Source organism: Aspergillus aculeatinus (assembly GCF_003184765.1).
Source record: "Aspergillus aculeatinus CBS 121060 unplaced genomic scaffold BO66scaffold_1, whole genome shotgun sequence".
Classification (NCBI taxonomy): Eukaryota; Fungi; Ascomycota; class Eurotiomycetes; order Eurotiales; family Aspergillaceae; genus Aspergillus; species Aspergillus aculeatinus.
Window position 1 is genome coordinate 365,612 of NW_020291470.1, and position 27,530 is coordinate 393,141.

At 51.4% G+C, this 27,530-nt stretch overlaps 6 protein-coding genes across 6 annotated transcripts; 4 read left to right on the forward strand and 2 right to left on the reverse strand.

Annotated features, from left to right (window-relative positions):
• Positions 1-298: 298 nt before the first annotated feature.
• On the forward strand, positions 299-4,846 carry BO66DRAFT_2905 (WD repeat protein). Its single transcript, XM_025643167.1, has 2 exons — positions 299-642; positions 852-4,846. The coding sequence occupies exons 1-2, from the start codon at positions 413-415 to the stop codon at positions 4,699-4,701; spliced, it is 4,080 nt and encodes a 1,359-aa protein (XP_025509051.1). The 5' UTR covers positions 299-412; the 3' UTR covers positions 4,702-4,846.
• BO66DRAFT_362830 (uncharacterized protein) lies at positions 4,763-6,813 on the reverse strand (the record flags this gene model as incomplete). Its single annotated transcript, XM_025645086.1, has 2 exons — positions 4,763-5,841; positions 5,908-6,813. The coding sequence occupies 2 exons, from the start codon at positions 6,811-6,813 to the stop codon at positions 5,032-5,034; spliced, it is 1,716 nt and encodes a 571-aa protein (XP_025509052.1). The 3' UTR covers positions 4,763-5,031.
• A 343-nt stretch (positions 6,814-7,156) lies between these two features.
• On the forward strand, positions 7,157-9,083 carry BO66DRAFT_433317 (splicing factor cactin; the record flags this gene model as incomplete). The annotated part of the gene is made up of 5 exons (XM_025650684.1): positions 7,157-7,669; positions 7,747-8,223; positions 8,288-8,914; positions 8,975-9,007; positions 9,066-9,083. 5 exons carry the CDS (start codon positions 7,157-7,159, stop codon positions 9,081-9,083), a joined length of 1,668 nt encoding a protein of 555 aa, XP_025509053.1.
• A 1,515-nt stretch (positions 9,084-10,598) lies between these two features.
• BO66DRAFT_387175 (forkhead box transcription factor) lies at positions 10,599-12,436 on the forward strand. The gene is made up of 2 exons (XM_025646237.1): positions 10,599-11,702; positions 11,802-12,436. Exons 1-2 carry the CDS (start codon positions 10,791-10,793, stop codon positions 12,384-12,386), a joined length of 1,497 nt encoding a protein of 498 aa, XP_025509054.1. The 5' UTR covers positions 10,599-10,790; the 3' UTR covers positions 12,387-12,436.
• A 5,558-nt stretch (positions 12,437-17,994) lies between these two features.
• On the reverse strand, positions 17,995-19,258 carry BO66DRAFT_466978 (60S ribosomal protein eL34). The gene is made up of 4 exons (XM_025652528.1): positions 19,170-19,258; positions 19,091-19,104; positions 18,750-18,873; positions 17,995-18,485 (listed from the first exon to the last, which is right to left on the reverse strand). Exons 1-4 carry the CDS (start codon positions 19,191-19,193, stop codon positions 18,294-18,296), a joined length of 354 nt encoding a protein of 117 aa, XP_025509055.1. The 5' UTR covers positions 19,194-19,258; the 3' UTR covers positions 17,995-18,293.
• Positions 19,259-19,655: 397 nt separating this feature from the next.
• On the forward strand, positions 19,656-27,168 carry prp8 (U4/U6-U5 snRNP complex subunit PRP8). The gene has a single exon (XM_025643658.1). The coding sequence runs from the start codon at positions 19,735-19,737 to the stop codon at positions 26,791-26,793; it is 7,059 nt and encodes a 2,352-aa protein (XP_025509056.1). The 5' UTR covers positions 19,656-19,734; the 3' UTR covers positions 26,794-27,168.
• Positions 27,169-27,530: the final 362 nt, after the last annotated feature.

Consider the following 27,530-nt stretch of genomic DNA (forward strand, 5'->3'; position numbering starts at 1 on the left):
AGAATTCCATCCAAGGCGGTTTGTTGCTCCATTATTGCACTGTCCGCCTCACATTCCTGCACTACTACTACAATTACTTACTGCTGGTCCTCGACGGTATCACCTCAATATCCAATCATACTCATGATTTACCTTTTCTTCATAGCATCCACCTTCATCTTGTTTCCCGGGTTGAAGTCATAGTTCCAGGAATCAGCTGCCCCCCCCTTCTTCTCATCTTCCGCCTCCCCCTTTCGTTCTCCTCTGGCTTTACCTTTCCAGGTTCCTTTCCCTTCCTATTCCCCACCTCTCTTCTGTGCATCACTCTTGTTTGTTCGTCCGGGGAAAAACCTTCACAGCCATGGAGCTCCAATCCTCATCCGGTTAAGTCATGCATGACTGACCTCTGAGAGAGTCTCTGACCCTGGAAATCATGGCCGACTTCTCTCGATTGCCCCCCCGAGGCAACACCTCCCCAGCGCCGCCGCCTCCCCCACCTCCAGCTCCCGTGCAACAAAGTCACAAGTATTCTAACCGCGCGGCCAGTGCTTTGGCAAGATTTGCCCAGCCTTTTTTCTCCGGGTCTCGACCTCCCAGTCCGCATACGCAAAGTGGTCGTGCAGATCTATCTGCTGGTCCCCGTTCCACTAGGTCCAAGTCCTTGTATAGCTCTCCACTCCACTCCTTTCCCCCCGCCCTTCCGAGATACTGCTTCCTCGCCCTCGCTCGACTCTTGCCCTACCTCCCCCTTACTTCTTTCCTCCCCATTAGTGCTTTGGCTTTACCTAGTAATTTGGTCCCGATGACCGGGGTGACGAAAGCTCTAAGCACCTTGAAATGTGAAAGGTGAATGAATCTGACATCTTCCTTAGACCTGGTGCTTCTCAGACGATCTCTCATAAGACTGGGATTCCTATAGCTGCGCTAGATATATCTCCCCAGCGGACACATGCAGTTATCGGCGGCAAAGAGATTTTGAAAACGATCCGTGTCTCGCCGGATCATTCGTCCGAGGAATTCAATCTTCGCAGTGCCATTATTAGCTATTCTTCTACTCACCATGTCGGGAGTGGGCTTTCCGCTCGGCACAAAGACCAGCTGACGGTCAGAGATGTGAAGTGGTCACATGGTGAGCATGACCAAATCATCGCCACCGCGGTGGCCAATGGCCGCATTGTTGTCTACGATCTGTATCGGACTGGCTTAGAATGCTGCCGGTTTCAAGGCCATAGCCGTCAAGTTCACCGCCTAGCCTTCAATCCATACCATTCATCATGGCTGTTGTCTGGAAGCCAGGACTCTTCGATCCGCATGTGGGATTTGCGGACAGCATCGGCAGAACGGGGCGTCTTAGTATGTGGAAGTACGGAATTATTCAACGGTAACAGTGATGCTATCCGTGATATCAGATGGTCACCGACCGACAGAGTACTGTTTGCAACAGCCACAGACAGTGGAGCTATACAACTGTGGGATTGCCGCAAGACCAGTGCGCCGTTGATGCGGATTACTGCTCATGATCGCCCCTGTTATTCGGTAGACTGGCATCCTGATGGAAAGCACCTCGTCAGTGGAGGCACAGACAGGCAAGTGAAGGTTTGGGATTTCTCTACTTCAGCAGAAAGAAGACAGAAGCCGGCCTTTCAGTTTCGTACCCCCCAGGCTGTTCTCAATGTGCGCTGGCGGCCCCCATCATGGGCGAGGGAGCCGGAGGGAGCAGGTGATTGGCAGTCGTCGCAGGTAGTAACATCTTACGACAAGGAGGACCCACGAGTTCATCTCTGGGATCTTCGCCGGTCCCATATTCCCTTCCGCGAGTTTGATCGTTATGACGCTCACGCCACCGATCTGCTTTGGCATTCGAAGGATCTGTTATGGACGGTGGGTGAAGCCGGCGCTTTTACCCAGACAGATGTTCGATATGCCCCTCAAGTGGTCAATCAACGGTCGACCTGTGCTGTTGCTTGGAGCCCAAGTGGAGAAGTGCTCGCCTTTGTCCAGAAGCGTCCTCGACGAAGTGCTCTTGGACCCAGCACCGCTGAGGTTGTAGGCTCTCGACAGGACGAGAGCAGCAGTGGGGAAGTCTTGAGTCAGAGCCCTGTGGACGATTTCCTTGATGACGCCCCGCTCACCTCGACGCGGCATCGATATAGTAAGTCAAGTAGCATTCGACCGTCTAAGTCCTTAGGCAGTACTCCCCCGAGTGCATCGGAGCTTGTTCCTATTCTCCCTCTGGAAAGGTTATTGTCTCAGATCAAAACCCCAGAGGTACGTCAGCTCGGGGTTGTTGGAGGGATCCCGGGAGCCACACTGGATCAGGATACATACCAGTATCTAGCTTCGCACTATCATCCTCTGCTCGATGAGCCTGACATGCTTCCCAAGAGTTCTATACAGTCTTTGCTTGAATCACTTGGCCACAATGCCCAGTGCTCCGAAGACATATCTTTATTCAAGCTTGCTCAGACCTGGCGGGTCATCCAATACGCGGTCATTCAGGAGCTTGAACTTAGGGCGAAGCAGCAGCCCCCCTCGCTCGATAAGGGACTTCGGGTCATGAAGAAACGCCCGTCAAAAGAAGGGCCGGTCGCGGAAAAGCAGCGGACAATGGAAGACGGTCGACAGGACAAATTTAAGAACAAGCTGATCAAGAGCGTCATTGAGAGCGATACATCAAAGCATCCTCTCACTGATACGGAGGGTGCTTCGACTATGACCACCCCGCTTGCGCAGCCCCTACCTGATTCTCCACTCGGGTCTCTGGATAGTTCAATATCCCACATGACGTCCTTAAATGATACTACAGATATTCAACCGCTTCCTGCCTCAGTCCTGAGTCCCAATATCGGGACAATGTCTTCAAACGATTGGTCATCGGTATCGGACGTTGATCCTCGGCCAATCCGCGACTTCAACGAGAGTCGAGAGCAGGCAAATAAAGGCGCTCATTTTGCGCCTGAAAGTTTACCACCTGATTTCTTGCGCCCTTCTGTAGCCCATGATCTGGCAGATGACCAGCGATCTGCACCACGAGCCATAACCGGCAGGACAGACTGGCATATCAGAAAGCCTGCGGGTATTTCAAAGGACGCTTCTGAAGTTGATGATTATGATTTGAAGATGGAGGACAAAAGAGCGGCAATTCGTGATTACAGGCTTCATCCAAAAAAAGTACTGACCTTGGAATCTCGGATGGAATCCGCCAAGCCCCCAACGTTTCATCGCCAAGAGTCATCAGAAAGCTTCCCAATGTTCTCCGCATCAACAGAAAGTTCGCATCCTTCTAAGTACATGGGCACGTCCCTTAATTCTGCTGCAAGGCTTCATGATGCAGCGGGGACCGAGAGCCGGGGCGAGCAGGTGGATATACCCATTTCAAACAATAACAGAACCAGGAGTAGAGGAGCATCCATCCTAAATCCTGACATTGCGAATGAGACAGAAATGCTCAGCAGCGAGTCGTTCGAGGAAGAGCCTCCAGGCTCTGATACTATTCATCTTGACCGGCCGTCCAGCCCCCCTCCGCTTCTCAAAGAGAGCCAACCATTGGAGTCTCGTACTTTCGAGGAAGTGTCTCAAACCGGGTCCAATGAGTGGAGTGCTCAGAGCACCTCTGGAGTATTGAAACAATTTTCGGACGTCAGCATTCCAATTACTCCCGATACAACCCCTAACAAGCCCTGGAGTGTTGAGCTACTGTTCAAGGAGGCGATCAGACACTATCATAGTGGCGCTGTTGTTGACATCCAGTCTGCTGCTCACCTGCTCCTAATGTTGCGCGCTCTTTTTCAGGAATGCGACAAGATCCTTCCCAGCGAGGAGACTGAATTCATTCTCAAAGCCTACAACGAACAATTATTACGACAGTCAATGTACAAGGAGGCGGCCGAGCTCCGGCTCCTCTGCGTGCCGTCCTACCCAGCAGTGTACGAATATGCCCAGGCGGACACATACATGAACGTGTTCTGTTTCTCATGCAAACGGCCATATGAGAACCCAAAGAGTGACAATGGGCGATGCTATCGTTGCAACACCCCACAGGATCCGTGTGCTATCTGTATGAGTGTTGATCCTCCTCCAGAATGGGTTGCAGAGCTATCGATGTCCTCGGATCACCCCGATCTTGGGTCAGGATCTCCATATACCTTGTCTGCTTCGCATTCCTCCTTGGAGACAGAATCTATACCTCAATACGAGTTACAGCAAATGGACGCTATGTTCTCCGAAAATACTCAACCGCGTCGGCCCAGAGGAGCCACTCTCTGGACGTGGTGTCAAGGCTGCGGCCACGGCGGACATCTAGCTTGCATCAGTACTTGGCTAAGTGATGTATCCATCAGCGAGGGTGGCTGCGCGACCCCGGGGTGTATGCATGACTGTGGTCCAGGGCCCCGCCGTGAACACAACCGGTCTGTCCTGCTAGAGGAGTCCAAGAAACGAGACTCCGCCGGCCGCAAAGCAGGTGCAGGCTTTGTCAAACGAGACACATGGGCCAAGGGGGAAAGCAGGGCCGTGGAGAAGGTGCGTGGTATGTTGGGGGTTGGTGCATCAGCTGGAAGCACTTCAACCACGGCTACCACCAGCGCTGGGCCCAGTGGAGCCTCCTCTACCACGATGTCTCCCAAAAAGGTGCGACTAGTGACACCTAGTGAACAAGGGAAGCCGCGGCGAAGTGGCCATCGGACAAGCTTTGGTGGCAGCGGCAGTGGGCTGAGCAATTGATACTGAATCTATTCATACGAGCGACTGACGCCATTGAATCGGCAGAAGGCTGAGCCGATCTATCTTTCTTTCCATGTTTCTGTCTGTCGTCTCATCTTGTAAAGTGAGACTTTAGCACCCAGCCTCGATTTGCCAGTGGACAGAAGTCCCAAAGGGTCGATGATGATGACTGTACATAATATAATGCGCCTACATTGTAGTAGTAATGTGGATGACCCATGAAACGGTCTTCCTGCCGCCGGCCTATCCAAAAAACAACTTCTAACTAGCTAGCACAAAATTGTGTCCTATGATTTCAACTCAAGTCAGTAGTCTCCGGAAAAGCCAAGTTCAGAATTTTCGTTTCTTCTTGGCTGGAGCTTTGGCCTTCGCCTCGAGTTGTCGTTTCAATTCATCCCGCTTCCTGTCGGCCCGCTGCTGTTCACTCTCCTCTTTCTCTTGTTCCGCGGGTGGTGTCAATTCAGGCTTTTGTTCCTGAGATACTGAACGGGCTGCTCGCGGGTCTGCTGGTTCTGTAGTGGCTCCTTCGGATGCATCATCCGAGTGTTCTAATTTGGCAGATGACGCAGCATTTGTTGGTGGTTGAGATTCCGCAGTGCGCTTAGTGGAGCGTGCAATACCTCCTATCACCCCCAACCGGCCGGTCCGTTTGGGCGGGGTCTGGGTCTTTGACTCAGACAGCTGGTCTGATAGTGGTTGAGAGGGTTGCCGATTTGGAGATGATGGCAGAGATGGTGGTTGCTCTTTCTTCTTGCCGCCTATGATTCCAAGGCCGCGCTTGACTGGTGCTGGTGCATTCGGTTTCGGTGGTGGGGGTGGCGAAAGGTCGTCGTCTCCGTCTGTCTCAGAGGCGGTTGCTTCGCTATCTGTTGCTCTGGGGGGAGGTACTGATGGCTTGGCCCTCCGGTCTGGGATGTCGACCTCTGAAGCAGAAGAGGGCGGTGTCTTCTCTGTCGATTGTGGTCTCTTCCTGCCTCCGATTACACCAAGACCACCACCTTTAGAAGGCTTCTGTACTGATAAATGCTCCGACCTTGACGGTGATCTCGTCCCGTGTCTTGCTGAGCTTGGCTCTGCACCAGGGCTTGGACTTGGCGTCTTGGCTGTGGTGCGTCTTAGATGCGGCGGTGTCTCTTGTCGCTAAGGCGAGAAAAGATAGTGAACGCTGACCTGCTTGGAAAGGCTGAGTGGGCTGTAAGAACATACCTCAAATTCGTCGTCGTCATCCTCATTCCCACTGTCAGTGTCAGTCTCGAGACTACCATCAAATTGGCGCTTCTCTACGGCAGGCTTCCGGGGCTCATTGTCGGACGACGAGTCGACGACACCAGTTGAGAGCTGCTTCCACCATCCGTCTGCTGGCGCAGTGAGGCCTCGCACTCTATCGGCATCACCAACCCCGGAGCCAGTGGCTTCCGTGGCAAGATTGGCCGCGGAGCTGAGCTCGGGAAAGGATACATTGGTCTCGCAAATCCAGGAGTCCTTGTCGAATGGCTCGACCCCTTTGATGTATTTGGCAGTATGTGACAGCATCGTGTCTTTCTGTCCCGGACGATGACCGGAGACGCCAGGGAAGACTGTGCCAATGTCGATACCTAGAGCTTCGAGCTTGTCGAAGAGCTTCCCTAAGACCCAGTCTTTCTTCATGAGCTGGTCGATCAAAACCTGTTCCCGCGATTGCCATACGGCCTCAGACTTCACCAGTGGTAAGAGCAGATGGTTAGTGGTCGCAGAATGAGGGTTCTGGGATAAGTAAAACCTCCATCGGAGAGGGTTGAGCGGAGCCGGGAGCTTTGTTGTGGTGAGCAGATGTAGGCTCGCACCCTCTGAGCCCCGGCTGAGCGCAGCATTATGCCCAGAGTCATGATGCAGCGCCTCTTCTACCTTCTGTAGTAGCACTGTGAGCTGATCGTTATCCTCACTGGGGTCGATGGTGGTGTCGTCTTCATCTGCTCGTCGCAGTATAGATTTACGATCCAAATGTTCCGACCATATGTATGTAAGGTCGGTGATATACAGCTCATATCCGTCCACAGTGAAGGTAAATTGATACAAGAGAGTGGGAACATTGCCAGAGGATGAGAAATGCAGTCTGTGCCATCTCGAAGTCATTTTGGGACCGCGACTGGTTGGGTCTGCTTTAGAATGGTAGGTAAGTTGAGAAGTAAGAGAGCCGCGATTTAAGGCATCAGCGGGTTGGTAGGCGATAGATTAGATGCACGTGCTGATAGAGAAGGTTTGCCGCGACGGCGGCGCGATCGATTGACCTTCCTGGCGCGGGAACCTGTCAACCCGATCTCTGGACTGTCCGATAACAGTGCAACTTGGAGAGCCTGCTTCTCATCTGACAGCCACTGAACAACTCTGTTCGTCTTCTTCTTCTTAATTTTGTTTTTGCTTTACTATCGTATACTCACGAGAGATTCGGAATCATCCTGGGCCTCCCCCCAACAGGATGTCATCGCGATTTCCCGAGCGAGCAAGCTCGAAGCGCAGCCGTTCTCGCTCCCCGTCGCGTCATCCTCAGAAGCACCCACGCCGATATGACGACCGAGACCAGCAATACGACTCCAGCAGGGCCTGGAGAGGCGAAGAAGGTCGTCCGTCGCAGTCGCGACCGCGGAATATGAAGGACCAGGTGCGGCTCAATCAGCTTCAGGAAGATGAGCAGGTCCGAGAATGGGTGGCGCAGGAGGACATCTTCGTTCTCAAGCAGGCCAAAAAGAAGGCAGAGATCCGGGTGAAGGAAGGCAGAGCCAAGCCGATCGATTGGCTCACTGTTACTCTACGGGTGATCGATCCTACGAGGAACCCTCTAGATGATGAAATCGCCGATTCGGAGCTCGATCTGGTGGACCCCGATGGTGTCTTTGAAGGACTGTCGCCGGCACAGTTGCTGGATCTAGAGAAGGATATTGATACTTTTTTGAGTCTGGAGAAGAACTCGCAGAACCGGGAGTTTTGGAAGGTATGAGGTCTCCTCTGGTCTTCCGGTTGGTCAGGATGTTGTTTAGACGATGCTAACCACTATCTTTTCTGGCACAGACGATGAAGGTCATCTGTCGAGATCGCCAAAAGATCACCGGGCCTGAAGGTCGTGCGCTCAGCTCTGTGGCTTCCGACATCAACCGATTGCTGAGTCCCAAGTCCTACGAACAACTTCAGACGCTCGAGGTGCAAGTTAGGAGAAAGTTGGATTCGAACGAACCCATCGACACGGACTACTGGGAAGAACTTCTGCGCAGTCTCACTGTTTGGAAAGCTCGCGCCAAGCTGAAGAAAGTGTTTCAAGATGTCATAGATGAGAGAGTTAAGGGGCTGCGCACACAACAGTGCGAGGAGGCCGAATCTGTGCGAGCGAAGCTCGCTCCGCTGGCTCCCTTTATCCGGGCCCCCTCGGGGAGTGACGCTCAACCCGATCATCACGACTTTGAAGGCCTCGATCCGGATCCATTGCTTCAGGTTCGTCCAGAGGACAAGATACTGGAGATTGTCGATGAAAGTGCTTTTCTTGGTCAAGTGGTCAGTCAAATTGCACTATGTATCATAAATCAACCCTCGAAAGACTGATGCCAACACTATGCAGGCCCGGGAACGACAAAAAATCTTGAAGATGGGTTTTGTGCCGCTGCGCCAGCGACATGCGGAGAAGCCTTCGGCTACTCCCCTGAACCAAGCAACAAACATGCCAGTTCCTAGTGCCCTAACTAGGTTCTCGGCCATCCCCAACGATGACTTTTCTCAAGCGACCAAGGCCCTCTATGAACGCGAATTGGCGAAGGGAGTGAGTGAAAACGAAGAGATCTTCACTGGCGAGGAAGCTGTAAGCTCCGGCGCCCAACCTTTGTGGGCAGGCAAGTATCGACCCCGCAAGCCGCGGTACTTCAACCGTGTTCAAATGGGCTACGAGTGGAACAAGTACAACCAAACCCACTATGACCACGACAACCCACCCCCGAAAGTCGTTCAGGGCTACAAGTTCAATATATTCTACCCAGATCTGATTGACAAGACCAAAGCTCCGACCTACCGTATCGAGCGGGAAAATGGCCGTAAGCGCGGTCAGTCCTTTGCGGAAGCAGGGGAAGAAGATACTTGTCTCATTCGTTTTATGGCCGGCCCACCGTATGAAGATATCGCCTTTCGCATTGTGGATAAGGAGTGGGATTACAGTGCCAAGCGAGAACGCGGTTTCAAGAGTACTTTCGACAAAGTACGTTACATCCCCCTTTTTTTTTCGTACAAAGAAAATGAGAATTGACGGTGTCGGCAGGGAATTCTGCAACTACATTTTCAATTCAAGCGGGTGAGTCGAGTCCCTGATCGACGTCTCATCCCGGTGCTATACTAACTCGATTATCCAGATCTACTACCGGAAGTAAAATCAAGGCGATTTTCGGAGTTCCGGCGGTATGGAACGCACAGAAAACCCTAGCGTATGCCAGAGGCAAAATATCGTCAGGTCTGGGTTCCACAGGGACGAATTCGTCCGCGTACAGCGAAGAGCCGTTCTCGCTCTTCTGATTGGACTGCAAACTTAATCCATCTGATCACGTATTGGACTCTATCCCAGCCAAGCTAAGATGTATCATATTCGATCTCAAGCTACTACATGATCCGGCGCGCAGATCGTGGTCTCCACTCACGGAATACCTGTCGATGCTTAATTACACTGCACTCGAGATCTGTATATATTCGGTCAGAAATGCTTTCCGTGCCTCGACTCTCTCCAGCAAAGGCTCCCCCACCCTGGGCAGCGCTGGTGTATATCACGTGCAACAAATCAGAATTGAGGCGGGGGACCTCATGCTTCCCTTGCATGGTCGTCGTGGACTTGGGAATGGTGGTAACACCTGATGCGGCTTTGGGGAAACATTGCGTATTGTTCTAAGGAGCCGGATGGACGGGGAAACCGGGAGAAGCAGTGGTGTACCTAGTATCTGCAGGACAACTCTCTAAAGACTTCTCATGGCTTGAGGAAGAAAGGAAGGGAGAGGAGTTATCTCCAATTCTGAGAAAAGTTCTGCAGCTAATTTCGAATTGTACTATTCTATTAGTTAGTGCCCTTTGTTTTCTTCTTTTGTTTTTTCAAAATTGTTTTTTGTTTTTCTATTTTTCATTTTTGGTGGATGGTAGAATGTATCTGCAGGCTTCCGGTATCGCCATTCTCAAAATACGTGCATGACCCCGGCCCATTTGGCGCGGCAGGCCACCCAGGGACCGCCATCGCAAGCCCCCTCGGACCAGATCTAGCCTCCGTTTGGGCATTCGTGATTTCATGGTCTTCGACTGCACTGCAAGTGGACTAGAATACCAGTTCGGTTTCACAACCTTATGGGGGGCGACTCCCGCGGTTGTCAATGCAGCTACATTTTCAACATATGATAGAATAGGTTGGCTGGTAGACCATTGATATCATCCTGATTCTTTTCTGACTAATGTCTACCATTCCCCTCGCCTCCTCCTGGGCTGTGGGAAAGGGCGATCTTGACATCTTGTTCAAGCTCATCCTTGTTTTGAAGGACTAAATATGTGCAAAGACTGACTCGGGACTGATTGCAAGCCTACAAAAGAAGAAAGAGGGTTAGCAGGAGAGACAGTCAGACATACCGAGGGAGGGACTGATACCGTAGACAGACCTCAAAAAGAAAAAGAAAAGGAAAGGAAAGGAAAGAAGAGACCAAAAAGACCAAGCTCGTACTGTACATTATGAGCTGGCATTTTCTTTTGCCTCACAGCTTCAATTGCAAGATCGGGCTCCCTTCGTCTCAGTGGTCACACGTCTATTTTTTTTTTCTGATTTATTTGAAGGCGATTTTGGAGCCAACCCCTCCTAACCCTCCTTTCCTTTGTTCAGAAAGAACCCTTTATTGTGCAGCAAGCTACTTGATGGGACTCTAGAGGCAAGGGTGTCGTCGAAGTCTCATTAAATTTATATAATATTTTTATTCCGCTGTGAAGCTACACTTCTTCTCATGTTACTCTGAACTAGTCATTGGCCCAGCTCTCGTCACAGACTGCGTTCATCCTGGCTCATACTACTAGCACAAGGCCACAAGCACAAGCACAAGCACAAGCACAAGCACATTATGGATCGTTTCTATCCTTCTCCTCCTCTCAGCTCACACCCGGACTCACTTCCATTCGGCCGGGCTTCTTCTCAGATTGAGCCTGCGAGACAAACAGTGACCCCTTCCTCATCTGTAACAGATGGCGCTCGTTTGACCCCTTCTCACCATGTCTATCCCTGTTCAGCAATCGGAAAATGGACGAGTTCCCATTCCGGCAGTTCAGAGACGGCGATGTCTCACTACCACCACCAACAACAACAACATCATTATCATACCACCCCTCTGTGGAAGGCACCGCTATACCGACCCTCTTCTTCTTCACCATCCAGCGCTTCATCTGAGGAGGAAGTGCCAAGTCTCTTTCCTACTCACGGCGTTGAGTCTTCCGAGTGGTCATCGCATTCGACCGCGCCCAGTTGCCCGGAGTCGAAACAAGTAAAGCTCGAACCAGGAAGCAGTTACGAAAGCACCAGACACTCTCTGCTCTGGTCGCGGACGCCAGGAACCCAGCAACCTGGATGCTCGCTTGAATCTGGCACCTATTCCGTACCTTCTCAGATAGCTGCACCGTATCCAACACGGCCAGATACCTTTAAAACGGCTTGTCCTACCCCACGGTTGCCACCACCGTCACTGGCTTTTCCGAGCTCAGGTCATCGTTCGTTCCTATCTGACAAGGTGAAGACCCATGCAAACAGACCAGGGTCCCACCATGAGGAGTCACGACCTAGTCCTGACGACATCGGAGAGGAGGCAAACTCGGAGGCCCCATATTCCTGCCTTATCGAGAAAGCCCTCCTTGAGGCTCCCGATAAAAAGCTTACGCTTCAGGATATCTACAGCTGGTTTGAGAAGCGTACAGTAAAAGGAAAGGATCGTGCTTCCAAAGGCTGGCAGAACAGCGTCCGACACAACCTCTCGATGAATGCGGTAGGTGATGCTACTTCGCGATACTCCACGATTGCTTGTGCTGTTTGTTTCAGGCCCTTGGTGTTGTTCCGATGACTGACACGGTGCATTTTCCAATAGGGGTTCGAAGCTGTTCGAGAGGAGGAACCCGGTAAGAAGCCCCAGAACTACTGGCGCCTAACGGAAGAAGCCGTCAAATATGGCGTCCAGTCCACCACACGGTACCGAAAGCAAGCGAGTAACAAAAAGACATCGAGCTCAGACCCACCAGCACCCCAGCGCCAGCGGTCAGGGGCGAAAGGAGGGAAAGCTACGAAGATTAAGGCCAAGCTCCGTGGGCGCCCATCAGGCGAAGATGAGCTGCGAAAGGACAACTGTCAGCGTGAAATCACACAACCAACACTACAAAGAATGACCTATGGTCATGGTTATCCGTCCACTACCACAACAACATCCGCGACGGCGTCCGTGATATCATCCTTTCATGTGTCAGTGCCAGTCACACGGTTATCAACCGAGTCATTCGACCTGGGCAATGCCGTTGGCTGTGCAGATCCCCATCATTATTTCGCCATGCCAGGAGGACAGGGATCAGACTGTCTGACAATGGAAAACAGCTTTCTTCCATGGGGGGGGCACACTTCGTTTTCTGCCGGGCTGATGACCGGGCCTGGGATTACGGCGGATCTTCCCCTAGGGATATAGAGGGTGGAGTAACTAGATAGCGTCGTTAGCGAATGGTCCATTGGAAATTCCGGAATATACTGTACTAGCTGTTCATTGAGTGGTCTGGCCATGTTTGAACCATGCATTCCTCCCTGTTGAATGTTCTCATAGACAATAGGCTGTTTCTTTTCTACTAGGTATCATGTGTGCTTTCTCGCTGCAGGAGCTGATGGGCAACACACACGTGTGGCGCTTCGGAACTGGTTTGATTACTTTTCACTGGCTGTCTGATCCTTCCTTCCCGATTGAGATATATGGCCAGCTTACCTTACCAACTACCTCTTACTACTGCTAGGCATTTTACTACCTACCAACAGCCTGTCTGCCATACGTGGCTCGGAGAGCATCATCGCCTGCACGCCATGATAAGATGATTGAAGGCACATCCCAAGTCCACGGCTGTAGCCCAAATTGCCATCATTTCTAATTTGACATGAATGATCGCACACCCATGGCCAGTATCCTGCAACAAAACAACTCAACGCGTCACTTCTTCCAACACGAATCAGGGATCAGGCAGAGATCGGTGCTCGAATCGAGGCCCCCTCCCACCCCCGTTTCTATCATAGCTCACAGCCTGTCACAAACAAACCTACTTTTGATTGCATCCATTCCTGCAAGTATGCATGTTGTGTAGGAACGATAGGTATTTTTTTTTAGTGACTCTCACTAATTTAGATGCTTTCGTCTAACTAATCAGTGAGCTGGGCTAATGCGAGCAACTCCCGCGGGCCTTTGTTAGAACAAGACTTCTGTTTCTCATGTTTCGACCAGTCCTGAGACCACCTTCCTTTTACCTATTCTGGAGTGGGGAAGGGGAAGAGAAGCAGTTATTCTCATTCTCCTTCATACCCCGTACCTATCTCCCTGTCTCTCTCTCACTCTCTCTTCGCCCCTCCCCACTCCCCTCCAACGTCAATCTTCTCCATGGATGCCCAAGAGGGTATGGCGCTACTACTTAGTACGATGTAGTATTAGTAGTGGTAGTAGTGTTGAGTGTACTAATTCATTTCCCCTTTCCATTCTCCTCTCACTCCAGACTCCTAGGTACCGCTATCTGCCCGGCCCTTGTCCGCTGTCCCCACCACCTTCTACAAACGGATATGCGCGAGAACTGTCGCTTCTATAGCTTCAAGGCCGTCTGCGGGAAAAGACGAGCTATGAGACGCGTGCGTTAGGTCCAGTACTCGGCTGCCATAGTCCGATCTGGGTTTCACCGGGCGGCTTTCTTGCCTCGCCAATCAACTGGAACAATAATATCCACTTCAGCCTTTCTTTCTTACAAGAAATTGTCGATGCTCATATAGCTAGCACGGGACGGTACGGCAAGCAGCATCTGGCTTACCGGCTTTCGCCGGACTGGCAGCATCTAATCTCGATTTGACAATGTGTCAAAGATCCGTCCTTGGGTACCTAAGGCACTCACACGCCCAACCTGACACTTTTCACTTGCTTATCCACTTTTCTTAGCCAAAATTAGTGTACGGGGGCATCAAGGATTACTGCCACCAAATGCCATGGTCGGGGGACAGCTCGCTCCGAGATCTTTTCGCAGGCAAGGTGGAGTACACCCAAACAATTTGGTTAGAGCAACGTTGAATGGATATCTTCTTTCATCCTGCTTTTCGGACAAGCCCAAGATCCTTGAGGCTTTGGAGGATCAAGGACTTCGGAGCGAGCTGTTGAGCTGCGACCAGTATGGAGGGTGCGATGGGCCTACCACGCTGGATATAGATGCTACGTACTGACTAAAAATTACTGACTAGACTAGACTAGCTCTACTGACTCTCGGATAGTGGAGCCATCGTAAGGTTCGATCATTTCGTCTGAGCATTTCACTCTCCACCATAGTGGGCAGACGGTGGTATCGGCAACGTTGACTTTCGCCATGGTCCCGACTGGCTAATCAGCAATTGCAAAAAAGCGAGAAGGGTTGCCCATGGCTCGATTGGCCGAGTTATGGAAATAGAGTCATCCATGATGTCTACACTCTACATGTACCAACCTACACACACACACACACACACACACACACACACACACACACACACACACATCAGGCCTGCTGCTTGGACTGAATTTCGGCCTTCTTCCTTTGTCTTTGTCTCATCCGAGTGCCGATATGTTGGTAAAAAGATGCGAGTCTTTACACCACTTCCCCGATTATTGTGATGGGACTAAAATACCTTTTACTATCTCTAGGATAGCGCGGTGATCTTGGGGTAGCACACCAACGCTAAGCTGACCGTAGCCGAACTAGGGCGTTTCGTCCATGCTGTACAGTAAGTAGTAAGTTACTGTACATACTGTACATACCCCTAGGCTTCTAAGTCTCAACTCCCGCTTCCTAAAATTAGGCTGAGCGAGGTGGTTGTCTTTCTTTGTATTTGTATCTGTATTTGATTTTTCTTTTCACGAAGCGTGAGTGCTCCATTAGTACTTTTGCCCTAAACGTCTTATTACCGCACAACGTACTGATACTTAAACATTCAGCTACGAGGGGCCCAGACTTATTCGAATTGGGAGTGAAGGTATATTCTTGAAGCCGACAGGCTGGAAAAAAAGTACGTCCTGTAGCTGAAGGTCGTCTTGACCATTCCCCGCTCTCAATTAATCTCGGTAGTTCTTTCCCTCCAGCCACAGGGCGTTGAGTACACCGAAGGCAATTCATGCCCCCCCCAAAGATTTGACACGAACGATGTGAATGCATCCAACCGCGAACCCTTCGCTCACGGATGCACGTCTTAGTCTAAAGGTAAAAAGTTAAGATCAAGAAGACAAGACAGCAGTGGCGAAAGAATTCGGATCACGGGCCCTTTGCCGATCTACCCACTCTTTCTTGATTCTTTTCATTCAGCAAGATTACCTTTCCTGTTATCTGTGAGTTGATGAAATGTGGAGTCCTATATCACAACTCTGATCTCATAAGATTGCCGATCCACTGGTGGTGTGATACAGATCCGGACGACATCTCAGTCTCTCTTGAGCAGAGCAATCTGGGCAGCTCTCAACATTCGTCATGCTGCTTCAGCTTGATTCATCCTGTGTCATCAGGTCACCTGTCGCCGCTCACTAGTACAGCTCTTCTTCTGGATGAAATTGGACAGTGGCATCGGACTTGTGGGAAGATAAGCATGTACTGTCACTTTAGCACACACTGGCGGTAGCCGGCAAATGGGGTCAGCACAGCACACTACTAACCGTACATCAATGTACCCCGTGCTAGCTTGGAATGGTTGGTTGCCTTCTTCTTCTTCGCTTTGGATGTTTCTCGGTCCAATCTCCGACATGCTGGAGATGCAATGAGCAGTAAGTTCAGTATTTAGTCTCCGCTCCCCTCTTCTTGCTACACTACGTAGGGTAAGATTCCTTGCCCATTGCCCATCACTAATTTCATGCCCCACCTCCCCCCCCTACCCCCCTGTTTCCTTTGTCTCTGACCAAAGGAAGCTAGCAATAACACAAAGCATTTAGTCGAAGCCACATCGGTGGCGTATGTCCAGTTGGTTGGCGGTAAATCGACAATTATTAGCCAGGACAGAATGTCACTAAGGACGGAGTACTAAGTACAGTATTCATTCTATCCTCAACATGCTGACAGTCCGTCCAGCACTAGTCGCTGCAGGCTATCGTATCCGACCAATGACCGCTGCATCTTGAAATTGGCTTGCCGATGCACGCCGACTATCATACAACAATTGCGTCTTCTTTGATGGACTCAGAGGGACGAAAAAGAAAATTGAACCGGGCAACATCAGGTTTGACGAAGGATGGACGCCGTCAAGTGGCGGTGGGAGATTGGCTTGTGGCCCAGGTGCTTATCTCCTTCCTTCTTAGATATCGCTCTGAAGATCTGAGACTACATCTCCATCAGCTCTTTCACCGCTGCATAGGAAGGTTGCAGAAACATACAGCACCGGAAGTGGGCGAAAGGTGAGGGAAATGCATGGATGGACAGCGATGTCCCCCAGTGTCATCCAGGATTTTGATTACGGTTATCCAACAGACGAGAGTGTTGACGATTACAAAGACGAGGAAGATAACCACTGACTTCTCAGAATGGCGGTATCGCCAATCATAGTCCCTGCTGTGCTAGACAGGGGCTACCTATTTCTTTACCTTCGTTTCCGCCGCTTGACGCGCCCATATTTTCGGGCTTATGCAGCCTCGAAATAGAGGAGTGTTCTAGGTCCCTCTCTAGAACCAAGATCACTGACAGTGCCTAGGAGGAGCGCTTGCCCAGGCTGCAGGCTAGCTGACAGCTTCCATCTCGCCTGGACACTGAATTGGCCAGCGGCTGTGGGCGAGTCCATGATGCAAAGGAACAGCACCACAGGAACCGAGACGGAACCCCCGCCTGTCAGTTGCCTGTCAGCTGCAGAACATCCTGCTCTAGTGCGCCGACATGTACAAGGGGGCCGATCCAATGGACAGAAAAGGTATCGCTGTGTTTGATGGGAGGGTGCTATGGCTGGGAATTAATTGCGTCAAATAGAGGAACTTTGAGCATTGATCGAAAGCTGACGACGAACAAAGAATCGACACTCGACTTTTAGTTTATGCCCGGTAGATGTGACAATGGGACATGATCAAAGGGATTTCCTACAATCCCATTCTCCCCAATCATTGAATCAAGTTTGCCTAGCCTGTTGCTGTGTTTGCCAAGTGGGTGCCAGTATGCGGGCAGCGTCAGGGTCAGCCCTCCATAAAAGAATGCGCAAAAAAGAGAACTAACGTGTCAGGAAAAGCAAAGAATTTCTTTTAGAAAAAATCAGTGACAAAAGGAACTCCATGTATCACAAAGCAAGCCATCTACTCATATTATGGTCAACCAAAGACCTGGGGAAATAGCCGTGGGACCAATCCATGCTTCCTACTTAGCTGTGATCGGCCATTGAATATACCTCATATACCTACTACCTACCTACCCCTACAGCGGTGATCTGAAAGACTCCGCGGAGGTAGGAAGGAGATCGTGGGAGGTATGGTCATAGACGCGCCGCGCACCTCCTACCAATGCTTGCTAGCAAGGCTCTGGAGGTTCCAGCCTTGTTGTATGCTTGCTAGGTATGGCTTGTTTTGTTTTGTTTTTTTTGCTGCTTCCGAAACAGTCATCCTTGACACTTAACGGAACCGTTCAGTACTTTGGGTTTCTGCTCTTGCCTAGCCCTCCGGCCCTTGTTTTTGGCGTGTTTCTCTCACCCTGCAGGAAAAAAGGGCCTTGGCCCTCCTTCGCTGGATAGTGACGCAAAGGCTCGCCTATTGCGGCAAGTGTCTATAGAAGCCTGAGCCTGAGCCTGAGCCTGAGCCTGCGGTTATGGGGGAAGCCACAAGTATGGCATGAACTTCCCAAGGCACGTTGGACTGCTGCATTTGGGCGGCTTTGCGACAGTTGAACCTTTTTCCATTACAGGAGATCACTCCAACGAGAACGTTAAATCCTGTCGACGTGAAGACAAGGGCCTAGATCTTGAACTAGCCTTTGAAGCTTGTCGTCGAGAAATGAGGTGGAATACAAGCTAGATGCGTACGTACTTCACGTCAAGACGTGCTTCTTACTCGCAGGGTGCAGGGTGAGTATTAGATTGCCACGAGGCCCGAATGTCACGGAGACATGTGCTTTCAGGTGTCAAGCCCGGCTACACCGGCAGGGCCGCAGGATGGAATCCTTTCTACAGTGTCGACACGCGAAGGGAAATCAACTCGTGAGTTCTTGGAAATCAGCATGGACGCGAGGAAAATTTTCAATTCATGAATATAATTCATTGATTCACGGGCCTTTATTCTGCCGCGCTAGCCGTCCGTTCCCAGCTAATTTTAAAAATTTTCCATGTTCCGCTCCTTGATTAAAGACAACAACACAAAAGAAAACCGTCAGGGACGCATTTAGCGCTTGCCGGCGGCCTTCTCCTGGGACTCCTTGAGGACCTTCTTGACGATCTTCTGCTCCTCAATCAGGAAAGCGCGGACGATGCGGTCCTTGACGCAGCCAGCGCAGCGGGAACCACCGTAGGCACGGCTGACGTTCTTCTTGGGGCGGGAGATCTGAGCGTACTCGCGGGGGCGGAGGGCGGGGACCTAGAAGTGGTGACGGAGCCACGATCAGCCAACTGCGCTTTGCTGGATTTCCTTGCATTGTCTGCCTTTCTCCCTTCCTGTCTCTTTTGTTTTCGAACTGGCGTTAAGGAAAGAGATTTTTTTTCTGTCGAAGTCGGCGAATCTTCTTCCCGGTCGATCGAGCGCACCCGCGCACCACATATTGTCGAAGATATCGTGATTGTCGTTTTTGCCTTCCACTTCCCAAAACTTCCGCTCGAACAGGAATCACTGGGGACTACTCACACCAGGGAGCTTGATGCCACAGTCACCGCACTTGGGAGCGGTACCCTTCTTTTTGATGTGAAGGTAACGGAGCTCACCGCCAGGGGTCTTGATGATCCGAACCTGGTTGGACCGCGTGTTGTACCTGTAGACGAGAAAAAAAATCCATCAATATTCTTGTCCATCATGAAAATCGCATGGAAGTCGAAAATCCCCGCTCTTCAGCGAATTGTCTCCTATCGCAGAACAAAACCGAGCACATTCGTGATTTGCATCGTAGCGATCGAAACCAAAAAGGCTGGTGGGAGCCAAAAGGGATGAGGGAACTCTGTGAGGGCTGGGAAAAGAAATTTCAAACGTACGGGTTCCGGCGGCGCTGCAGAAGAGATCAAAAATTAGTATCCTGCTTCCATTTACCTTCCAGATATCGATTTGACTCACGTATTGCAATCTGTTGTTCGCCATTTTGTCTGTCCGTACCTCGAGGCTGGGGTGGTCAAGAAGTTGGCGGCGGCGTCGTCGGGTTGTCGTCGTTAACCTCGTAGAATTCTCGCAGGTAATCTGGATTTGTGTGGGTTTCGCTCGGAGCCCTGGGCGGCCACGCTAGCGCAGATTTGGCGAGACTGCGCTAACCCCAACCCGGACTAGCGCCGGCCCGAGCAGAGCCGCCACCTCTTTTCAGACTTGCTTCATCTAAGGCCAGGTGCCAGAAGTGAGGAGCTTTGCTATCACCCGTGGCGAGAAGGGGATCGTCTAGGCGCGGTTCTATCTTACTTTCCGGGGTTGACTACCCATTATCATCATTGCCTTTTTTTTTTCTCTTAACGCGTTTGATACTCACGCAATAACGACTAACATTCCCCATCTAAACCGATGAACACGCGATCATCCCAGGACCTTTTCCATCTCTCGACGTGATCATTGACGCGACTCGTGTACGAGCATCAATCAACGTCCGATTAGGAAAGAGAGGGGACATACCTCCAACCGTATCCCTCAACTCACCATGGCGTCTCTGCCTCCTCCCCCGCCTCCCGGCTGGGGTGCGTCGGCGCCGCCCTCGATGCCTCTGGCTCCGCCACCGCCAGGATATCAACCGCCGGCCGATCCGAATGTCGCAAAGTTCGCCCAGAAGAAGAACGAATGGCTGCGGACGCAACGGAACCGCTTTGGCGAGAAACGGAAGGGCGGATTCGTCGAAACCCAGAAGGCCGATATGCCCCCGGAGCATCTGCGGAAGATCGTGAGAGACATCGGCGACGTATCGCAAAAGAAGTTCAGCAACGAGAAGCGTAGCTATCTGGGTGCGCTTAAGTTCATGCCCCATGCCGTCCTGAAGCTGCTGGAGAACATGCCCATGCCCTGGGAGTCTGCTAGGGAGGTCAAGGTGCTGTATCACGTCAACGGCTGCTTGACCCTGGTGAACGAGACCCCCCGCGTCATCGAGCCTGTGTTCCACGCCCAATGGGCGACCATGTGGGTGTGTATGCGGAGGGAGAAGAGTGACCGGAGACACTTCAAGAGAATGCGCTTCCCTCCATTCGATGACGAGGAACCCCCCTTGTCGTGGTCGGAGAACATCGAAGATGTGGAACCGTTGGAACCCATCCAGATGGAGCTGGATGAGTCCGAAGATGCAGCTGTCTATGAGTGGTTCTATGACCACCGGCCTCTGCTGGATACGCCTCATGTCAATGGACCGAGCTACAAGAGCTGGAACTTAACTCTTCCACAGATGGCCACCCTTTACCGACTCAGTCATCAGCTCTTGAGTGACGTCGTCGACCAGAATTACTTCCACATGTTCGACTTGAACAGCTTCTTCACCGCCAAGGCGCTGAACGTCGCTATCCCCGGTGGCCCTCGCTTCGAACCACTTTACAAAGATATCGATCCCAACGATGAAGACTTCAGCGAATTCAACGCCATTGACCGAATCATCTTCCGCGCGCCCATCCGAACGGAATACCGCGTCGCATACCCCTACCTGTACAATACCCTGCCAAGAAGTGTCAAGCTCTCTTGGTACTCTCATCCTCAGATCGTCTACGTCCGGACCGAAGACCCCAACCTCCCTGCTTTCTACTTCGACCCCGTAATCAACCCCATTTCATCCCGGTCCGTCGCCCCCAAGAACATCACCGTCAGCCACGAAGATGAGATTTTCGGAGATGGCGATGAGGACGACTTCGAACTCCCTGGCGATTTCGAGCCTTTCTTCGGCGATGAAGAACTATACACTCCAGACACGGCCTCCGCTATTGCCCTGTGGTGGGCTCCTCACCCCTTCAACAAGCGCTCTGGCAAGATGGTGCGCGCACAAGACGTTCCTTTGGTGAAACAGTGGTATCTGGAACACTGCCCACAGGGCCAACCCGTCAAAGTCCGCGTGTCTTACCAGAAGCTTCTCAAAACCTATGTGCTCAATGAGCTGCACAAGAAGAAGCCCAAGGCCCAAAACAAGCAGAATCTGCTCAAAACCTTGAAGTCTACGAAGTTTTTCCAGCAGACTACCATCGACTGGGTTGAGGCTGGTCTGCAGGTTTGTCGCCAGGGTTTCAACATGCTCAACCTCTTGATTCACCGCAAAAACCTGACCTATCTTCACCTCGACTATAACTTCAACCTCAAGCCTGTCAAGACCCTGACGACCAAGGAGCGAAAGAAGTCACGTTTCGGAAACGCTTTCCACCTGATGAGAGAAATCCTCCGCCTCACCAAACTGATTGTCGATGCACAAGTACAATACCGCCTGGGCAACATCGATGCCTTCCAGTTGGCTGATGGTATCCTTTACGCCTTCAACCACGTCGGACAGCTGACTGGTATGTACCGTTACAAGTACAAGCTGATGCACCAGATCCGTTCCTGCAAAGACTTGAAACACCTTATCTATTATCGGTTCAACTCCGGACCCGTGGGTAAGGGTCCTGGATGTGGTTTCTGGGCTCCGGCGTGGCGTGTTTGGCTCTTCTTCATGCGTGGTATCATTCCTTTGCTTGAGAGATGGCTCGGAAACTTGCTGTCTCGTCAATTCGAGGGTCGCCACAGTAAGGGTGTTGCCAAGACAGTCACCAAGCAGCGTGTGGAATCTCACTTCGACCTTGAGCTTCGTGCTTCCGTCATGGCTGACCTTATGGACATGATGCCGGAAGGCATTAAGCAAAACAAGGTCAACACGGTCCTGCAGCATCTCTCGGAAGCATGGCGATGCTGGAAGAGTAACATCCCTTGGAAGGTCCCCGGTCTCCCAGCTCCTATCGAGAATATCATTCTCCGGTACGTCAAGAGCAAGGCTGATTGGTGGATTTCTGTCGCTCATTATAACCGTGAACGTATCCGTCGGGGTGCTACGGTCGACAAGACGGTCGCAAAGAAGAACCTTGGACGACTTACACGTTTGTGGCTCAAGGCAGAGCAGGAGCGACAGCACAATTACCTCAAGGATGGTCCTTACGTGTCATCCGAAGAGGCTGTGGCCATTTACACGACCATGGTGCACTGGCTCGAGTCCCGCAAGTTTTCGCCGATCCCGTTCCCTAGTGTCTCTTACAAGCACGACACCAAGATCTTGATTCTTGCTCTTGAGCGTCTGCGTGAGGCCTACTCTGTCAAGGGCCGACTTAACCAGAGTCAGCGTGAGGAACTCGCTCTCATTGAGCAGGCTTACGACTCTCCCGGAACGACCTTGGCCCGTATCAAGCGCTTCCTCCTGACCCAGAGAGCGTTCAAGGAAGTTGGGATTGATATGAACGACAACTACAGCCACATCAACCCCGTGTATGATGTTGAACCTATTGAGAAGATCACCGACGCCTACCTTGACCAGTATCTATGGTATCAAGCGGAGCAGCGCCATCTCTTCCCTGCTTGGATCAAGCCTTCGGACTCGGAAGTTCCTCCGCTGCTTACATACAAGTGGGCGCAAGGAATCAACAACTTGTCCAATGTTTGGGAGACCGAGGACGGTGAGACGAACGTCATGATCGAGACTGAGCTTTCTAAGGTCTATGAGAAGATGGATCTTACTCTGTTGAACAGAATGCTGCGTTTGATCATGGACCACAACTTGGCCGACTACATTACCTCCAAGAACAACGTCCAGCTTAGTTACAAGGACATGAACCACACCAACAGCTACGGTCTTATTCGGGGTCTACAGTTCTCTGGCTTCGTGTTCCAGTACTATGGTTTGATGATTGATTTGCTGCTCCTTGGCCTGCAGAGAGGTAGTGAAATGGCTGGCCCCCCTCAGAGCCCTAACGACTTCCTGCAATTCAGAGACCGTGCAACTGAAACCAGACACCCCATCCGTCTTTATACTCGCTATGTGGACAAGATTTGGGTCTTCCTTAGATTCTCTGCGGACGAGTCTAGAGATCTGATTCAACGTTTCTTGACTGAGAACCCAGATCCCAACTTCGAGAACGTCATCGGTTACAAGAACAAGAAGTGCTGGCCACGCGACTGCCGGATGCGTTTGATGCGACACGATGTCAACCTGGGTCGTGCCGTCTTCTGGGATCTGAAGAACCGCCTGCCCCGGTCGATCACCACCATCGAATGGGATGATACTTTCGCCAGTGTATACAGCAAGGACAACCCTAACCTCTTGTTCTCCATGAGCGGGTTCGAGGTTCGCATCCTCCCGAAGTGCCGCAACCAGAACGAGGAGTTTTCGGTGAAGGATAGCGTGTGGTCCCTGGTCGACAACTCGACTAAGGAGCGTACTGCGCATGCTTTCCTGCAGGTGACGGAGGAGGACATCCAGAAGTTCAACAACCGCATTCGGCAGATTCTGATGTCGTCAGGATCCACAACCTTCACCAAGATCGCCAACAAGTGGAACACCGCCTTGATCGCCCTCTTCACCTACTACCGTGAAGCTGCGGTGTCCACTGTCAACCTTTTGGACACGATCGTGAAGTGTGAAACCAAGATTCAGACTCGTGTCAAGATCGGATTGAACTCCAAGATGCCTTCGCGTTTCCCTCCCGCCGTGTTCTATACCCCGAAGGAACTGGGAGGTCTGGGTATGATCTCGGGCTCGCACATCCTCATCCCCGCCAGTGACAAGCGTTGGTCCAAGCAGACGGACACCGGCATCACCCACTTCCGCGCGGGTATGTCTCACGACGAGGAGACGCTGATCCCCAACATCTTCCGGTACATCATCCCTTGGGAGGCCGAGTTCATCGACTCCCAGCGGGTGTGGATGGAATACTCCCAGAAACGTCAGGAGGCGCAGCAGCAGAACCGCCGCTTGACGTTGGAGGACTTGGAAGACAGCTGGGACCGCGGTCTGCCCCGTATCAACACCCTGTTCCAGAAGGACCGCAGCACCCTCAGTTTCGACAAGGGCTTCCGTCTCCGTGCGGAGTTCAAGCAGTACCAGTTGATGAAGAGCAATCCGTTCTGGTGGACCAGCCAGCGTCACGATGGTAAACTGTGGAACCTCAACGCCTACCGTACCGACGTCATCCAAGCGCTGGGTGGTGTCGAGACAATTTTGGAGCACACGCTCTTTAAGGCTACGGCTTTCCCCTCTTGGGAGGGTCTGTTCTGGGAACGCGCCAGTGGCTTCGAGGAATCGATGAAGTTTAAGAAGCTCACGAATGCCCAAAGATCTGGTTTGAATCAAATTCCTAACCGTCGGTTCACTTTGTGGTGGTCTCCGACCATCAACCGTGCCAACGTGTACGTGGGATTCCAGGTGCAACTAGATCTTACGGGTATTTTCCTGCACGGAAAGATCCCTACACTCAAGATCTCTTTGATCCAGATCTTCCGTGCGCACTTGTGGCAGAAAATCCATGAGTCTGTTGTTATGGATTTGTGTCAAGTTTTCGACCAGGAGCTTGAGCAGCTCGGTATTGAGACTGTGCAGAAGGAGACTATTCACCCTCGTAAGTCCTACAAGATGAACAGTTCTTGTGCGGATATCCTGCTTTTCGCAACGAACAAGTGGAATGTCACCCGTCCTTCCCTGCTGTTCGATACCAAGGACGTGTATGAGCCGACTACTACCAACAAGTTCTGGCTTGATGTCCAGCTCAGATACGGTGACTACGACTCTCACGATATCGAGAGATACGTCCGTGCCAAGTACCTGGACTACACTACTGACAGCATGAGCATCTATCCTTCCGCAACTGGTTTGATGATCGCCATCGATCTCGCATACAACCTCTACTCCGCTTATGGGCAGTACTTTCCTGGTCTGAAGACTCTGATCCAACAAGCCATGGCGAAGGTCATGAAGGCCAACCCGGCCTTGTATGTGTTGCGAGAGCGTATCCGGAAGGGTCTGCAGCTGTATGCTTCGGAAAGCAACCAGGAGTTCCTCAACTCCCAGAACTACTCTGAGCTCTTCAGTCCACAAATCCAGCTTTTCATCGACGATACCAACGTCTACCGTGTGACCATTCACAAGACCTTCGAAGGTAACCTTACGACGAAGCCCATCAACGGTGCTATCTTCATTTTCAACCCTCGCACTGGACAACTGTTCTTGAAGATTATCCACACCAGCGTTTGGGCGGGTCAGAAGCGTCTCGGTCAATTGGCGAAGTGGAAGACGGCCGAAGAAGTTGCAGCGCTCATCCGGTCTCTGCCTGTTGAAGAGCAGCCTAAGCAGCTTATCGTCACTCGTAAGGGTCTTCTGGATCCTTTGGAGGTGCATTTGCTGGACTTCCCCAACATCTCTATCCGTGCTTCGGAACTGCAGTTGCCTTTCCAGGCTGCGATGAAGGTCGAGAAGCTCGCTGATATGATTCTTCGGGCGACTGAGCCCCAGATGGTTCTGTTCAACCTGTACGATGAATGGCTGAAGTCGATTTCCCCTTACATTGCCTTCTCTCGTCTAATTCTGATCCTGCGCGCTCTCCACGTGAACATCGATAAGGCCAAGATCATTCTCAGACCTGATAAGAGTGTCATCACTCAAGAGCATCACATCTGGCCCACGTTGTCCGACGAGGACTGGATGAAGGTTGAAGTGCAGCTCCGCGATCTCATTCTCAATGACTATGGCAAGAAGAACAATGTCAATGTTCAGAGCTTGACGAGCAGTGAAGTTCGTGACATTATCTTGGGTATGGAGATCAGTGCACCCTCGCTCCAGCGCCAGCAAGCCGCCGAGATCGAGAAGCAGCAGGAGGAGCAGAAGCAGCTTACCGCTGTTACGACGAAGACGCAGAACGTTCGGGGTGAGGACATCATTGTCACCACCACGTCGCAGTACGAACAGCAATCCTTTGCTTCGAAGACTGAGTGGCGTACCCGTGCTATCGCGACCTCCAACTTGCGGACTAGGTCGAACAACATCTACATCTCTTCTGACGAGGTTAGGGATGAGGGTTACACCTACATCATGCCTAAGAACGTCCTCAAGCGATTCATCACCATTGCTGATCTGCGTGTGCAAGTTGCCGGTTTCCTTTACGGTAGCTCGCCACCCGACAACGATCAAGTCAAGGAGATTCGCACGATCGTCATGGTTCCTCAGGTTGGTAACACGCGTGAGGTTCAATTGCCCCAGCAACTACCCCAGCATGACTACTTGAACAACCTCGAACCTCTTGGTGTGATCCATACTATTTCCGGAAACGAGCCACACTATATGACGGCCGCGGATGTGACGCAGCACGCTCGCTTGATGAACGCCCATCCTTCTTGGGACAAGAAGACGGTTACGATGACTGTTTCCTTCACCCCTGGATCGGTTTCACTTGCCGCGTGGGGACTCACTCCTCAGGGCTACAAGTGGGGTGCTGAGAATCGGGATATGACATCGGACCAACCCCAGGGGTTCTCGACTAGCATGGGCGAGAAGTGCCAGCTTCTGCTCAGTGACAAGATCCGTGGGTACTTCCTTGTTCCGGAGGATAATGTCTGGAACTATAGCTTCATGGGAAGCTCTTTCGGTAGTGTGGAGAAGCGGCCAGTGTATGTCAAGATCGACACGCCGCTGAAATTCTACGACGACCAGCATCGCCCACTTCACTTCCAGAACTTCGCTGAGCTGGAAGATATCTGGGTTGATCGTTCGGATAATTTTGCGTGATTGATGACTTTCGGCGGCGTTGGATGATTTCATGTCACGTTCCTCTTCTCATGGGTTTCATATTCTTGTCTTTGTAGCTAGCCTTGATTTTCCTTTTTTTTTTTTCCCTTTCCCTCTTCTCCTTAATCCTTCTCTTCTTCCGATTTGTCTTCATTCCAGCAGAAAAATTATTTCCCCTCATGTGTTGTTACAGCGATTATTGGTTGGCATCTGGGATCGAAAATGAGGGGGTGGGGGGTTGAGGTGATTCAATCAGGGGGTTTCACTTGTATTGCTGTACCATATTTGTATGTAGCCTACCTGGTGTCTTAGATGCTAATTGAATCTGACGATCATTGGTTGATCTTGAAGAACTGGATCTTGGCCATGTGTAGACTAATGCTAAAGTCCCAAAGTGCCAAAGTGCTGTTACACTAACGGTGTTTTGGTCCTAGGGGATCGACCATGTGGGTGTGAGCTGGAAACTTACCGTCAATCATCATCGGAGAATGATCCGTTTTTTTAATATCGGGACCATGTGTGAGTCCACTTAAGTAGGTTTGTCGTGGTAGTTGCTTAACTCAGTGAGGCCATGCAGATTGCAGAAATGAGTTTAAGGTGGATTGACTGGTTGCACCAGTGTGGGTTGATCAGCAAACCTCGACTCGATGGCTGACACGAACCGGAACGAACGAACCTCGAAGGACCGGAGAAGAATTTGATTGTGTGTTGCTTGTTTCAATTTGACTCGTGGTTTG

What these genes read in the sequence shown, in the direction of transcription:
- BO66DRAFT_2905 (XM_025643167.1), top strand. Translation starts at nt 413, where the DNA reads ATGGCCGACTTCTCTCGATTGCCCCCCCGAGGCAACACCTCCCCAGCG. An exon ending in TCCACTAGGTCCAAGTCCTT is followed by an intron (nt 643 to 851) that starts GTATAGCTCTCC and finishes CATCTTCCTTAG; the next exon opens with ACCTGGTGCTTCTCAGACGA.
- BO66DRAFT_466978 (XM_025652528.1), bottom strand. Translation starts at nt 19,193, where the DNA reads ATGGCGAACAACAGATTGCAATAC. An exon ending in GTGGCATCAAGCTCCCTGGT is followed by an intron (nt 18,486 to 18,749) that starts GTGAGTAGTCCC and finishes CACCACTTCTAG; the next exon opens with GTCCCCGCCCTCCGCCCCCG.
- BO66DRAFT_387175 (XM_025646237.1), top strand. Translation starts at nt 10,791, where the DNA reads ATGGATCGTTTCTATCCTTCTCCTCCTCTCAGCTCACACCCGGACTCA. An exon ending in ACAACCTCTCGATGAATGCG is followed by an intron (nt 11,703 to 11,801) that starts GTAGGTGATGCT and finishes ATTTTCCAATAG; the next exon opens with GGGTTCGAAGCTGTTCGAGA.
- prp8 (XM_025643658.1), top strand. Translation starts at nt 19,735, where the DNA reads ATGGCGTCTCTGCCTCCTCCCCCGCCTCCCGGCTGGGGTGCGTCGGCG.